General features: G+C 43.0%; 2 protein-coding genes across 2 annotated transcripts; both read right to left on the bottom strand.

Moving 5' to 3' along the window:
- Positions 1-9,306: 9,306 nt before the first annotated feature.
- LOC121863887 (cationic trypsin-like) lies at positions 9,307-13,188 on the bottom strand (the record flags this gene model as incomplete). The annotated part of the gene is made up of 6 exons (XM_042362801.1): positions 9,307-9,589; positions 9,952-10,060; positions 10,253-10,477; positions 10,594-10,728; positions 10,937-11,106; positions 12,867-13,188. Coding segments are annotated over 6 exons (1,125 nt in total), but the record flags the coding sequence as incomplete, so codon positions are not given.
- Positions 13,189-13,877: 689 nt separating this feature from the next.
- On the bottom strand, positions 13,878-16,027 carry LOC121863752. The gene is made up of 2 exons (XM_042362520.1): positions 15,765-16,027; positions 13,878-14,402 (listed from the first exon to the last, which is right to left on the bottom strand). Exons 1-2 carry the CDS (start codon positions 15,969-15,971, stop codon positions 14,214-14,216), a joined length of 396 nt encoding a protein of 131 aa, XP_042218454.1. The 5' UTR covers positions 15,972-16,027; the 3' UTR covers positions 13,878-14,213.
- Positions 16,028-16,943: the final 916 nt, after the last annotated feature.

The raw sequence follows: 16,943 nt of genomic DNA, 5'->3' as shown, positions 1-16,943 counted from the left end.
GGCGACTCCTGTGCCGCCAACGAACGAGGCCCCTCCAGTCCCTACCACGGCCTCAAAGGAGCCTCTGTCAGGGTCCTACGTCTCATGTACATGCATCGTCAGAGCACATAAATTATGCCTCTACACACACGCGTACAGGCATCAGGACTAAGGTCAATAGTGTCAAATAGTACAAGGTACAGTGCCACACATATTTTCGGTAAAGGTCAACCCTAACTTAACTTTAACCTGATATGACCTTAGCTTAATCTAAATTTAACTTGACCAAACTATGACTTGACTGTAACCTGACCTAAAATGGCCATACACAAAGTGCACCTTCAGTTAAGTAGACCAACAGGATGTGACGTCATTATAAGAGACGATTACATAACAGTAAAACCTCATGTGTGTGTGTGTGTGTGTGTTTATAGTTACGCAACACACATTAAGTTCAACTACAACATCAACCTACTGCATCTACACCATCGACCACAACTACAACGATACAACTTACGTAACCAAACACAAACGTTAATAAGCAACAACTGTATTCCTCCGAGCCCTCCCTCCCGTCCCACTCCCCTGTGTACACCTGACTCAAAATATCTTCTCTAAGATTGTTTTTATTTTTATATGATGAGTGGTGGTAGGTGGTGGTGGTGTATGGTGGTAGTAGTAATGGTGGTGGTAGTGTGGTGGTGGTAGTAATGGTGGTGGTAGTAATGGTGGTGGTAGGTGGGTAATGGTGGGTGGTGGTGGTGGTGTGTGGTGGTAGTAGTAATGGTGGTGGTAGGTGGTGGTAGTGGTGGTAGGTGGTGGTAATGGTGGTAGTGGTGGGTGGTGGTGGTAGTAATGGTGGCGGTAGGTGGTGGTAGGTGGTGGTAGTGGTGGATGGTGGTGGTAGTAATGGTGGTAGTGGTGGTAGGTGTTGGTAATGGTGGTAAGGGTGAGGACGTAACACCCTTGTAAGACCTTGACACTACACAATTTCTTCCTGCTAGGCGTCGTTCACTACCACCATCACCACTACCCTATCCCCTACTACCACCACTACCCCCTACCTGTCTATCCCTCACACTGTAGTACCTCCTTCTATCCTTCCCTCCTACCATTGTGTGTGTGTGTGTGTGTGTGTGTGTGTGTACTGGCCTCAAAATCAGTTGTCTCATAATAACTCGACCACTTAATGTACACACACAAAAAAATTCAGATATCGACTCACACTAAGATGATGTTGGTGGAGATGAGAGTGAGAGGGGCGTGGGAGTGAGAGGGGCGTGAGAGGGGGGAGGGGGGTAAGAATGAGAGTGGGGAAGTGCGTCAGACATGCAAGAAGACAGGCAGACTCTAACCATGAAGGCGAACCTAAAGGCGAGGAAGAAGAGAAAGATGAGGATGGAGAAGTCGTGGCTGAGGGAGGTATATAGAGGCCATTTGAGGTCCTGGAGGTAAAGCAGACGTGAGATGGAGAGAATCCTTCCTTCCATAGTGATGAAATAAATTTAGATCCGTAGCCATAACTTGCTGATAGTGACGCGATTCGCTCACAAGATTCGCTGACACGACACCTCATAGTGACCCCAAGCCTGCTGACACACCATGAGAACGTCGACTTGAACACTGGGGGACCGGTGGTAGAAGCGGTACCGTTCTTGCCTCTCAAGCGAGATGTTACTGGTTTGATTCCCGGGCCGGTGGCAGTTGTTTGGACACCCTTCCTAGCCCCCATTAGTCCCTGTTCACCTAGCAGTACAGTAGGTACCTGGTGTAAGTCGAAAGTTGCGAATTCGTATTCAGGGAAAGTTGTTGGAGCTTCCAATAACTTGAGGACATAAACCACTGACTCTTCAGGCTTCTACGCCCTTGACTCTTCAGGCTTCTACGCCCTTGACTCTTCAGGTTTCTACGCCCTTGACTTAGGAGACATAAAGGCAAGCATGAACTTAGCATGCTTCCCTGTTGGGCGCTGTAAACGCTTCTGCGCTTCACCTTACAGAAGGATGTAGGGGAGTGCAATAAAAAAAATGAACACTTACCAACACCTCTTCCCTCCCTGACCAGATATCCCTCCTCCTAGTGACAGGCCTGTAATCAATCTGTAATACGACACTTGGTGCCTCAACCTATCCTCCACCCACCGCAAGCCGTGCCCGCTCCCGTGTCTGAGCTGTCTCCACCAGGGCAACCTGGACCTGAGGACACCACCCCCGGCTACCTGTACCCCACCGACATGTCGACGCACACACCATCACAATAACACTAAAAGGTATGTCCCTCAATGTTGTCAATGCCTACGTGCCTCCCCCCACCCTCACTGTACCTGCCCCACCACACCATATCACCTCCACCACCCCCCTGTACTTCGCCATGCCCAGTACATTGGCAACTCTGAGCCTGGCCGCACTGTTTTAAACTTTGGGCCAACCCACTCTCACACCCTCCGTCACTACATCCTCACTTGCCCTATGACCTCCTCTGCAGGTCCCCAGCCGTCCAACACCTCTTCCCTCCCTGACCAGATATCCCTCCTCCTAGTCACAGGCCTGGCACTTGACATTATTAGGGACCTGCCACGCTTTGCTATAGACAGATGAAATGTACCAGAATTTTCCCCCCACACACTCATCATTGTCACTTTATGTAACACACACACACTGGTAGAACACACACTGGTAGAACACACACACTAGTAGAACACACACTGGTAGAACACACACTGGTAGAACACACACTGGTAGAACACACACACTGGTAGAACACACACACTAGTAGAACACACACTGGTAGAACACACACTGGTAGAACACACACTGGTAGAACACACACACTGGTAGAACACACACACTGGTAGAACACACACACTAGTAGAACACACCCTGGTAGAACAAAGGCTCACTAACTAATCCCTGATCTCCCTCCTTCCACCCCCTACACACACACAGTTTATGGATACTTATTACAAATGGGGCCCCCTTCAATGTACCGCCCCTCTGAAAAATCCTGGATCTGCCACTGACTAGATAGATAGATAGATAGATAGATAGATAGATAGATAGGATAGATAGATAGGATAGGTAACTTCCTCATGTTAGTGTTCAGTTGAGGGAGTCTGTCACCTTCACACGTCTCCCAGTGACCATACAGTAGAGTTTTTGTGAGGCACCCACCGAGGCCACGACACTGCACGGAAGTAGTATCTAGAACCAGTAGTAGTAGTAGTAGTAGTAGTAGTAGTAGTAGTAGGGGAAAGGTGAATGAGTGGGTTAGCGGAATCCATGCTCTATCGGAGATTGCTAACACAGAGCCACATGCGGCCTTTGCAGCATTCACACATGGAGTCAAGCATCGCTGGAATACCTGATGCGTACCATCCTGAGATCCGACCCTCCTCCACCCTTTGGAAGAAGAAGCAATCAGTGTCAAGTTCATTCCCAAACTAGTGAAACACCACGACTTAACAGTAGAAAGAACACTTCTTGCACTGCCACCAAGACTGGGAGGGATGGGACTAACTAATCAGAGGAGATTGCTGACTCTGAACATCAAAATTCACTTAGCTCACGGCAGCCCTCACTGACCACATAATAGCCAGGAATGCAACAGGGAAGTGGACACCAGCGAGGTTAATAAGATCCGTAGATCCATACAACAGATCGGCAGCACTGCCAAATGACATGTTGCAGCAACTATTGCTGCAGGTTCCAAAAATTTGACAAAAAAGTAGCTATAGCGCAGGGTGGGCGCCTCGAACTGGTTAACTACGTTACCGATAAGGGCAAATGGTTTCAGCCTTAACAAACAAAATTTACAGATGCCATTGCTCTAAGGTACGGTTGGCCAGTAGATGGCTTGCCCTCCCAATGCGTGTGTGGCTATTCTATGATGGCGATCACGCCATGGTTTGCAAGAGGGGCTTCATATGCATGAGGCATGACGAGGTAAGGGATCTCACAGCAAATATGTTGAAGGAAATCTGCCGGGACGTCATGGTAGAACCGACCCTCCTTCCACTGGATGGCGAGATCCTCCAACACAGGACTTCAAACACATCTAAGCCCGTGTGGACGTCAGTGCTCGCGAGGATTCTGGGCGGGGACAGCGAGCTTTCTTGACATCAGGATTTTTGATCCCATGGCCGTTTGTCACCGTAACCTAGCTCTCGATGCTGCGCATAGGAGGAACGAGAACGACAAGAAGGGCATATGGGGAGAATTCAAAATGTTGATCAAGGCAGCTTCACTCCGCTAGTGTTCACAACCTCTGGTGGGATGGGCCCAAGCGCAAGATGTTTCTACGCCAGACTCGCGGAGCTGATCTCCGAACAGAAGCAGCAGCCCAGAAGTTATGTCACAGCCTGGATGAGATGTCGACTGTCCTCCTCTCTCCTTCGGTCGGCTTTGCTCTGCCTCAGGGGAACGAGAGCTTCTGCCCCTACTCCGACAACTGCTGCAGATATCGACTATGAGGCTACAGTCACTGAATGCCGCATGGATCTGCAGCTCAACTAATTTAACACAGATAGTATAGTTGCTTATGTATTAGGATATTTAATATTAAGGTAAATAAATGGTGGCGAAGGTGTGGCTATTGGGGAGGCTGGAGGCCACGTAGTAGTAGTAGTAGTAGTAGTAGTAGTAGTAGTAGTTATTGAACCAGTAGGGCCAGAAAATCGAACGAGAAGGTTGGTTACACTAACATACACTTCTAAAAATCTCTGTGCGTGGAGTTACACTAACATACACTTCTAAAAATCTCTGTGCGTGGATATGTCTGTTAATGATCAACTAACACTTATTTAATAGACACGAGTTATCTAATCCTCACCATGAAGGTCTTTCGCTGAGCGTCTCTGGTGATATAAGATAAAATAAAGCACATAGTGGGTAGCTGCCGGGCGTGTGGTGACATCATCGCTTGCCCATCATAGGGTCCCACTCCACACAGACAGCTACCGCCTCGAACCAGTTTTTTTCCCGCCCTTCACGCTAACACCCTCCCCTACTGCATAATTACGGAACCTACACAGTGTTTCTGGTTGTTCAAGGGATAATGTAGCCTAAGGTTATATTATATTAACATGTTAAGAAAAGGTGTGCAGTGTCACCAGTTACTATTTTGATTCAGGTAAAAAGTTAACTGTTCATATGCCACTAAATAATGTAACACAGAAATGAACGTTATTTTATTTAGGAGGGTGAGTGAGTGAGGGAGGGAGAGGTTTGTCTATATATCCAGTATGAAGTTCTGGAAATCCAAGGTAATACCAAAAGATACAGAGTGAAAGTGTTGGTTGATGTTTCATAAAATTCATGATGTAACTGACCTCCGAGGGAGACTACACACACACACACACATACCCTTGATATATATGACTGGTTTAAGACTATCTGGAACCCAAAGCTCGTAGTGGCAGGTGGTATCAAGAACGTGACTCGGGCACTAAGACGGATCGGGGTCTCACGGTACTTGATTTAATGTTTCAGAATGTAAATATTATCACATTCCGTTTTGCTTCATTTCTGTCACCCATCCTTGAATATTGTGCCCGTTTGGTTTTCAGCTGCAGTGTAATTAAGGTTTTGAATATGGCCGATGCTTTGTGATGCGGAACCAAGCCTCAACTCACACAAGCCTAACTTAACACCCCGAGTATGTAGGCCTATCTCCAGGCTGTCCAGGCAGAATTTCCAGGTTAAGTGGCCATTTTTTTTTTATCGTGACCCAGTTTTTTCGATATATTTACCAGTTTGTTTCCAGTAAAGGCATAAGAAACCCAATCCACCACCTTCGAGCATGTAAGCGTTTCTATATAACGACACGGGACAATACCGCCCTAGAGCCGAAATGCACAACTGCATAAATTAGTTTTGACCAAGAATTCCTACCAAGACCCCCATCAGGTGACAACTGTAAATGATTAGTTTATGTTATGTAAGTGTTACATTATATTACATTAGGGTTGTGTTTGATTAAGTTAGGTAAAAGTGAGCTAGGTTTAGATTAGGCTAAGACCTTAGATGATAGTTGGTTAAATTTGGGCGCTGGGTTAGGTTAGGTTAGGTTATGTTAGACCAGGACACTATAGGTAAGGTTAGGTTAGACTAGATTATGTTATGGGAGGTTAGGTTATGTTGTTAAATTAAATTAGATTAGGGTCACAAAAACGCAGACATCTTAAAAACATAGCAGAAAAAACTGACATTTTGGTAGACTCCAGGCGATTCGATAAAAAGTGTATGAAACTGTCTACCTGTGTGGGCTTTCTGTATACCTTAAATTTGTAGTTTTGGCCATTTCTCATGATAAGCATATCAAGGAATGGAAGGGATCCATTTATTTCTCTTTCAATTTTGAATGTGATACTTGGGACAATATCATTAAGCTTGTCTAAAAATTCCAATGGGTCACTGTTTCTAGGCCAAAGACAAAGAACATCATCTACATATCTATACCATACTGATAATATGTTACATAACTTTATTTGTCGGTGGCCCAAGGTTAAAAATCTTTGGAAACCTTTGATCTAGATGTATGATAGTTATTTTGTGGGTCCCTTATTTTTGACCTGACCTGACTAGTCACGTCACCCCCCTTCTCTTAAGCTCCTCTACGTGTGTGTTGGTGTGGGGATTAGTGGATGACATCATTATGACCTGACCTCATGTTTTTAAGGTCACCCTGTATATTTAAGCCTCTCTCTGTCCATGTAATCCAGTTGCCTCTGAAGATGTCTTGAATAAAGACGAAAGCTAAGGTGCTCCGTTGTTTCCCTTTTCCCGTGTGATTTTATCAAGATTTATCTTATCCACGTTTTCATTGTGGATCTACATGATATATATACACACCTTGAGGTAGGGGGCCCCGAGTTGATCTGTGCCTCAGGCCCCTATTAAGCTTAATCCGGCCCTGATTCCAGTGACAAGTGATGGATGGTTAATGTATTGACGATTACAGAAAAAATCATAGATGAATTTTAAGCAGGCAGACAATATGAGGCAACTTTTATAAACAGACAAATATAAAGAGGTTATTTTTATGTACAGACAGACAGACCAGATGATGTGTCTATCGTTTATCCGGGCTGAGGAGATGAACTTGTTGCACCCAATGAGGAGCGGTCATTCCACCCCCTCTGAGTCTAATTGTCACGTCCTGTGTGTCTGTGTGGTATTAGGTACATACCAAGGATAATACCTCTCCCCTCCACACACACGGTCACACTCACTGTATATAGGTTAGGTAAGGATTTTATTGATCACTATAGGGACAGATGCTCAGATTTGGAAAGAGGACTCAGCACAGATCCGGAGTGAGAAATTCAAAACAAATTCTGAGTAGATGGAGTATGTTAAGAACTACCTAAAAAATAACACCATCGGCCAGGCTGTGACTATCGTGTAAAGAAGGCCGTTGAGAAGGCTACGAGCAGTAATCAGTACAGAATTGATGGTTAGTGTATCACTTAACAAATTTGAGTTTTGTATACTTCTGGTCCGCTACATTGGATAATCAACTCTGCTCACTATTGAACAAATTGGCGCCCAATGAAAAAGTCTAACTAGGCTCATTCAGACCACCATTTTTACTTTTTCTTTCAGAAACAGGAACTCTATTTTACCGAGCACCAAATTCAGGATTATGGCAGAGAATTACAACTTCAGAAGAAGAAAAGCAGAGTATTTTTTTGAACTGCCATGCTGCACCATCTGCTGGGCACAGTGGTATTGTAGGGGAGAGATCCACTACAATACAACATAACATCACGTAACCCTACAGCATTAATACCACAACTGAAAAAAATACCCAGCTGTATTACTGGAAGGGTGTAAAAGAAGTCAAAGATTATGTAAGCTCCATTATCTTATTTTAATACATTTTTACACTGCAATAGATGTTCTTATTAAATTTCAAATGTAAAATTATAAAGGGTAAAAAGAATTAATGATGAATTGTAGCAGTTCTTCAGAACACCTCCAAATGGCAAGCGCTATTGTCGTGCCACATGTACGTGCTCTGACCTCAAACATTTGCAAGTATCGGTGTACAGTATTGGCACTATGATAAACAGAATATACAAAGTTAAAAAATGATTTAATGAAGTACATGTGAAGAATTAAATGAAAAAATGAAAAATTAGCAGAGTCAATATATATACATAAGATTCCCAACTTCAATGCGCTTTCTAGCAACTACGATTTAAACCCCCTCATTAAAGACATTATGGTTAAAACTTTAACATAAGAACATAACAATGGAGGAAACTGCAGCGGGCTTATTGGCCCATACAGGACAGTCCCATTTACACCCAACCCCTATTGCTCATAATATCCATCCAACCTGTGTTTGAAGCTATCCAGCGGATTGTGTTTTCTTTTAAGATCATTTAAAATGTTTCATTGTGTGTTTCAGTTGTCATTGCTTTTATTTAGTAACCGTAATTTAAATATCCTGAGGTGGCATGTTTGGCACATTTTTTTTACATTTAAACCTGATTATATATTATATTATACTATTTTATTTAACTGATGAGGACTGCAGTTGTCAGTCGAAATGTTTTAATTTTATTGCAATTTTTAGTTTTATGATTCACCTGTACTTCATCAAAGCATAGCAGTGGCGAGGTGTTGAACAACTCGTACCCAATTTACGAGACAGTTCGTACCCATTCATATATATATGCTGATAACCACAAGGAAACAAGAAAACACTCCTTATTAGAAATAGTGATTGAACTAAGGATGCCAATCACAACTGTGTAGTGAATCTCTGCGCTAAACAACTTGTGCCCTCGGCTATGGTTTAAGTTTTGAGTGAACCTGAGCGTTAGTCCCCCAAATTTATTATTCCTAATGATTAAACACCTTAATGCTACCTGGTGAATTAGGTTAAGTGAGGTTTGGTTAGGTTAGGTTAGGTTAGGTTAGCAGTAAGGTGTTATAAAGATGAAATTGTTTACTCTAAGTTATATAAATAATTGGCTTAAATTTTCCAGTGTTTTTCCTTCAGGTTAAGGCTACTTACACACTTATCTGGGGTGTGTGTGTGTGTGTGTGTGTATGTGTGTGTGTGTGTGTGTGTGTGTGTGTGTGCTTTCCTTTCTTACTTTCTTCACTCATCTTTTTAGTTCCCTACCTACTCTCACCACTCTCTCCCTTATTTCTTCACATCTAACTCTCCCTCCCTACTCTCACCACTCTCTCCCTTATTTCACATCTAACTCTCCCTCCCTACTCTCACCACTCTCTCCCTTATTTCACATCTAACTCTCCCTCCCTACTCTCACCACTCTCTCCCTTATTTCACATCTAACTCTCCCTCCCTACTCTCACCACTCTCTCCCTTATTTCACATCTAACTCTCCCTCCCTACTCTCACCACTCTCTCCCTTATTTCACATCTAACTCTCCCTCCCTACTCTCACCCGTCCTTCTTCATCAGTCGTGTCACTTGAGGGAGATGGTTTGTTTGATCCAAGGAAGGTAATTGACCACCTTAGTGTAGACGCCATAACTGCCTTCATCTCCACAGCCCACGCCGAAGGAGGTGACGCCATGCACTGACCATATCCCTTCTTCGTCCTCACAAATGAGCGGCCCTCCTGAGTCACCTGGGAGGGGAAGAGGTGAGTGAAGTAAGTGGTGAATGTGGATGACGTAGACACACACACACACATATTTAAGTGACCAAGACAATAAAATGAAGATAGTTGTTGTGTGTGTTAAGTCCTAAAGCACAATACTGACATCATGCTAGACTCTTCGCTAGTGTCATACCTCGAGTGAATCAGATATGTCTTCAGAGCAACAGTTATGGGGGATATATATTTAACAACAGAACCTTTTAAGAATAGGGAAATTAACCCTTAAGATTGACCCTATATTATACAAGATAGTACCTCAGGTCATCTATAACACAAGTCATGACCTAATAAAGTTTCATATTTAGACGATGAGAACTAAAGTATGTTACCAGAGCAGGTGTCAGTGGAACCTCTCTTGTAGCCGGCACATATGTGGTTCCGGGTGATGGGGTGTTCAGGGTAGGCTTTCCTGCACGTTGATCTGCTCACTATGGGTATCTGCCAGAGAGAGATGCTGTTAGTGGTTGTGAAGGAAGGAAGGTAGGGGGGGAAGGAGGGTAGGGGGGGGAAGGAGGGTATGGGGAGGTAGGGGAGGAAGGGAAGAGGAACGAGAAGAAAGACTGACATACTACAGAAGCAGAAGAAAACACAATATTAATCACCCTTATCTGACCTCCACAACCTACTCACCCTGGCATAGTTGAGGACATCAGAGGTGAATATGTGAGTCTCTCTCTCCTTGCCCCAGCCCGATACGATACACTTATTCCCTACAGGAGGCAATGACCCCTTCTGCGGTAGACAGGCACTTCTCATGTGTCTGCTGAATGTCACCTCCTGTGGCAGCTTCAGGAGTGCCAAGTCGTGTTCTAAAAATTCCGCATCATAGTTGGGGTTCTGGTAGGACTTTTTGATCTGGTGGAGAAAAACGGTGCAAGGTGTGAAGGACTTGTCTAAATCACACACACACACACACACATACACACACACACACACACACACACACATATCAAAGCACCAAGTAAACATACCTTCAACTCTATCTCATGAGGAGTGTAGTCTGTTATGTCAAGTTCTCCCAACCGCACATAGAGCCGTTTACGGACACAGTGAGCCGCAGTCAGGACCCACTGAGGTGCTATGAGGGTCCCACCACAGAAGGTCTCCTGCAGGAAGGATGAAAAGACTCAGTTATGAAGGACTCTCTCAAATATACCTTTGTTGGTGTTACATTAGGCACACACACACACACACACAAACACACACACACACACACAAACACACACACACACACACACACACACACATTCTCAAATTCCTAAACCAACCTCTCCAAACTTACTCCTGTACAAAAGGTTATCCACACTACCTTACCTTGAATCTATTGAGTACAGCCACTTGCCACGGCCACTCCCCCTGCCTCGCCTCCAGACCTCCTACGATCTTCATCCAGGTGTCGCGGCTCTTGACACTCCGTCTCCCACACCTGCCCTGCTGAACCTCTTGTTCTTGGTGTCCTTCTTGCTCTAAGTACTCGGTCCAGCCTGTAATATGAAGTAATATAAAGTTATGCTGTTCTATCTATGTGATGTTATGCTGTTCTATCTATGTGATGTTATGCTGTTCTATTTATGTGAAGTTATGCTGTTCTATCTATGTGATGTTATGCTGTTCTATCTGTGATGTTATGCTGTTCTATCTATGTGATGTTATGCTGTTCTATCTATGTGAAGTTATGCTGTTCTATCTATGTGATGTTATGCTGTTCTATCTATGTGATGTTATGCTGTTCTATCTATGTGAAGTTATGCTGTTCTATCTATGTGATGTTATGCTGTTCTATCTATGTGATGTTATGCTGTTCTATCTATGTGATGTTATGCTGTTCTATCTATGTGATGTTATGCTGTTCTATCTATGTGATGTTATGCTGTTCTATCTATGTGATGTTATGCTGTTCTATTTATGTGAAGTTATGCTGTTCTATCTATGTGATGTTATGCTGTTCTATCTATGTGATGTTATGCTGTTCTATCTATGTGATGTTATGCTGTCTCTATCTATGCTATGTTCTATCTATGTTATGCTGTTCTATCTATGTGATGTTATGCTGTTCTATCTATGTGATGTTATGCTGTTCTATCTATGTGAAGTTATGCTGTTCTATCTATGTGATGTTATGCTGTTCTATCTATGTGATGTTATGCTGTTCTATCTATGTGATGTTATGCTGTTCTATCTATGTGATGTTATGTGCTGTTCTATCTATGTGATGTTATGCTGTTCTATCTATGTGAAGTTATGCTGTTCTATTATGTGATGTTATGCTGTTCTATCTATGTGATGTTATGCTGTTCTATCTATGTGATGTTATGCTGTTCTATCTATGTGATGTTATGCTGTTCTATCTATGTGAAGTTATGCTGTTCTATGTGAAGTTATGCTGTTCTATCTACGTGATGTTATGCTGTTCTATCTATGTGATGTTATGCTGTTCTATCTATGTGATGTTATGCTGTTGTATCTATGTGATGTTTATGCTGTTCTATGTGATGTTATGCTGTTTTATGTGAAGTTATGCTGTTCTATCTATGTGATGTTATGCTGTTCTATCTGTGAAGTTATTCTGTTCTATCTATGTGATGTTATGCTGTTCTATGTGAAGTTATGCTGTTCTATCTATGTGATGTTATGCTGTTCTATCTATGTGATGTTATGCTGTTCTATCTATGTGATGTTATGCTGTTCTATGGCTGCTGTTATTAATAAAGTCACCGAGAATAAGGTATTAGTGACACGTAAATAATGTTAGGTATTACGTTAAGGTAAATGTCTTAGCTCAAGCCACCCAGTCACCCACCCAGCCAGTCAGCCACACTCAATCAGCCAGTCACTACTCATCACATCATTCACCACCACCACCACCATCAATTCAACCACACCACCACACCATCCAACCATCTCACCACTCATCCAACCACCTCACCACTCATCCAACCACTCACCACTCATCCAACCACTCACCACTCATCCAACCACTCACCACCATCCAACCATCACCACTCATCCAACCACTCACCACTCAATCAGCCAGTCACTAATTACCAACCACTCACCACTCATCAACCACCACCACTCATCCAACCACTCACCACTCATCCAACCACTCACCACTCATCCAACCACTCACCACTCATCCAACCACTCACCACTCATCCAACCACTCACCACTCATCCAACCACTCACCACTCATCCAACCACTAACCACTCATCCAACCACTCACCACTCATCCAACCACTCACCATAATCATAATCGTCACTCTCAATGTCACGTCCACTCCCGGAATGTAGTTCGTTCTCCACCGGCTCGTCCTCCACCAGTTCGTCCTCTACCAGCTCGTCCTCCACTGGGTCAAATACATGGTGGTTTTCGTCATAGTCATCCACCACGTAGTCATCCACCACGTAGTCATCCACCACGTAGTCATCCACTGCGTAGTCATCTTCTACCTGCTCGTTCTGTACTTCTGTGATCAGGTAGTCCAATACCTGTTGTAGATATAATGACAGGTGTTGAAGGTATGATGATGTTATAATGACAGGTGTTGTAGGTATGATGATGTGTTATAATGACAGGTGTTGAAGGTATGATGATGTTATGACAGGTGTTGAAGGTATGATGATGTTATAATGACAGGTGTTGAAGGTATGATGATGTTATGACAGGTGTTGTAGGTATGATGATGTGTTATAATGACAGGTGTTGAAGGTATGATGATGTTATGACAGGTGTTGTAGGTATGATGATGTTATAATGACAGGTGTTGAAGGTATGATGATGTTATGACAGGTGTTGAAGGTATGATGATGTTATGACAGGTGCTGAAGGTATGGTGATGTTATAATGACAGGTGTTGAAGGTATGATGATGTTATGACAGGTGTTGTAGGTATGATGATGTTATGACAGGTGTTGTAGGTATGGTGAGTTATAATGAGAGAGAGAGAGAGACTTTACCTTGGTGTGACCTTACCAGACCCAGGGACGTAACAATAAAGACTCCTCCTGTATCTCTGGTTCCTCGCCACATATATTAGAGGTCATTACATTCTCTCTCTGGGCAGAATGGAGGTGAGGAGGTGAGGCGGGGGTCATATATGGAGTTCAAAAGGTCAGGCAGGGGTCATATAGAGGTTCAAAAGGTCAGGCAGGGTCATATAGGGGTTCAAAAGGTCAGGCAGGGTCATATATAGGTTCAAAAGGTCAGAGCAGGGGGGTTATATATAGGTTCAAGGTCAGGCAGGGTTATATATGGGTTCAAAAGGTCAGGCGGGGGTTATATATGGGGTTCAAAGGTCAGGGAAGGTTTAATAGGTCACGTTAGAGGTTAAAATCATGTCAAGGAAGGTTTAAGGCATCACTTTAGGGGTTTAAATCATGTTAGTGAGGGTTTAATAAGTCATGTTAGTGGACTTAAGGGTTCAAATCATGTCAGGAAGGGTTTAAGGCATCACGTAAGGGATCAAATCGCATCAAGAAAGGTTTTAAGGGGTTCAAATCATGTCTCTATCTTGATTAGCAATGGAAGGTAATGTACATATATATACTGCATTACGCACTATATGCATTTAACCCTGACCTGACCTGACCTAATCTGACCTGACTCTCTTGGTGGTGCAGGAGCGGGTACAGGGCCCCCAGGGTGCCTCATCGTCGTACAATATGGAGAAGAGAACAGAGATGTCATGGTTTCTTTTACGTTTCTCTAGAGCAATGATGACAGGTTCCTCCTCTTGTGCGTTAGTGCCGCTGTAACACCTCCTGCCACCACAGTTACCCTGCCAACACATTATAGGGTGGGTTAGATACACACAGATACACACTATTACAATTACCACTACACATACACAGACATACACCTACACACAATCAGAGTACACACATGCTTATCAGAGAGAGCAAGGAGGGAGATAAGGCCATCCTTACTTGAAGATAATGGTTTTATCTGAGAGTTGACAAGTAGTTTTATTGAGGTTTAGAAAAACATAAACATTCTGTACCAAAAAAATATGATATTTTGTTTTTTCCATTAAAACGCTATTTTTTTTAGAATTACAATAAGAAACTTTAATTTAATTTATTAGGTTCAGAATAAAGAAAGAATTGACCATTGAGAAGCATTTCTTTAATACTGGATTACGTGGAATATTAAATTATTCTATTTTCAAGGATCATGACTGAAAGAGACATGCCTAGAAGGTCACCCTCAGAGGTCGAAAGGTGATGACCTCTCAACACTGACCCGTCCACACTGCTGCTGACATCCTGTGTTATCACCTCTACACCCCCTCAACCTCTCTCCCTCCCCAGTACACTCATCCACCTCTACCTCCAAAAAGTGAAGTCAGTCTTTATACAACAATTACTACACTCTTACTTATTTAAGTTACTCCTGTGAGCTTTATTGGTTGTAGTGGATGTGTGGATGTGGGATGTAGTGGATGTGGGATGTGTGGATGTGGGTTGTAGTGGATGTGTGGATGTGGGTTGTAGTGGATGTGTGGATGTGGGTTGTAGTGGATGTGTGGATGTGGGATGTAGTGGATGTGTGGATGTGGGATGTAGTGGATGTGGGTTGTAGTGGATGAGTGAATGTGTACTATCACCGCTTTCATATCTGTTCATCTGATGTAGTGGTGACCATTTCCTGAGAGAGCTTACTACTATATAGTCATCTCTCTCTCTCTCTCTCTCTCTCTCTCTCTCTCCACTCTCTCTCTCTCTCTCTCCTTCCTCCACTCATCTCTCTCCCTCCCTCTCACCTTTCTCACTTCTGTTCACTACACTCTGATAGCCATTACTGTACTAAATTACTATACATTTTACCATCACGCTATAATCCTCAGTCTGTCTGTAACATAACTCAAGAATACCATAAATTAATAAATCTCTCTAGACGGTAAAGATAAAGTGATAACCGTAGTAAAATTTGAATATATTTCTAATTTATTAACACTGTGTAGTAATGCAGATAATAATAATAATACTTCCTTATGCACTGTAAGGTATCAGGTATCAGGTATAAGGGTTTAATCTGTCTCTTTTGGTTTATCGATATTAGTTTTGTTGTTGTTTAGTCTGTAAATGTGTTTGTCTGGGTAATTAAACAATATGAGACACTTATCGCCTCCTCTCCTTACCTTGTTCCGTGAAGTAAGTTGATCACGTACAAAATTAATCAAAGTTTCCATGATGTTTGATCCTTTCTCCTCTTCCTTCATTTGTTGAATCCAGTTCTCTTCTTTAACTCTCCCTCTTGTTCTTCTTCGTTGTGGGGCGGAGAGAGTGAAATGGAGAAAGAGGAAACACAGTAAAATGATGGAGAGGAGACGTAGAGCAGAAGCCATGATGGTGTTGTGGTGAGGAACGCGGCGGGAACACTGAAGAAAGAGGCAGTGTTTAAACTCGGGTCTTATCTCAGTAGATGACCGTCCCGAGACACACACACACACACACACACACACACATTATCTCTCCAATTCATACGTACATACACACGTCAAAATACACACACACACATATCTAGGAATACACGTACACATTAGACCTACGTACACAAAACTCTTAAGATGGAAGATAATTATTATCTGAGTTTATCGTAATGTGTGATAAGACCAAGGCTGTGAGGGGGAGAGAGGGGGAGGAGAGGGAGAGGGCGTAAAGGGGGAGAGGGGGAGGGGAGGGAGGGAGGAGAGAGTATAAAGTTATTCACTTCACCTCTTAAATTTTATAAGGGGTGACACACACAGGGGGATGACACACATTAACCAAACACATTATCTTACATCCTGTGTTAATATTTACATCTACCATAAACTGGTCTACACACACACACACACACACACACACACACACACACACACACACAACAATTACTATAATACCCAAGAATGAAATAATTTACATAGCTTGAAGATAGAATATAAACATTACAGCTCTTTCTAAACAAATCTATAAAAACACCACTAAAAATCTAATTCCCATTTATCAATATTTATATACCTGAACTGTCTTTAACCTGAGTGAAGGTGTCTTAGTGAATGTCTGTCTGTCTGTCTGTATATCTGTTTCTACGTCTGATAAGTTAGTCCTGTAGTGGGGAAGGACGGGGAGAAAAGTGATAAATGGTTTTGTACGAGTTTACCCTGACAGTGTTTTGGTTTTCTATGATTGCGGAGGAAGAGAGGATGTGTGTGTAGAAGGGGGGTCTCTCTCTCTCTCTCTCTCTCTCTCTCTCTCTCTCTCTCTCTCTCTCCAGGTGTAGACAAAGTTACACTAGGTAGATGGATATACCTAACCTAAACCCAACCCATCACACA

Source organism: Homarus americanus, unplaced genomic scaffold, assembly GCF_018991925.1.
Source record: "Homarus americanus isolate GMGI-L3 unplaced genomic scaffold, GMGI_Hamer_2.0 scaffold48354, whole genome shotgun sequence".
In the NCBI taxonomy this organism is placed as follows: Eukaryota; Metazoa; Arthropoda; class Malacostraca; order Decapoda; family Nephropidae; genus Homarus; species Homarus americanus.
The sequence above is the reverse complement of the archived record's forward strand: the minus strand, read 5'-3'. Positions and strand labels throughout refer to the sequence as shown.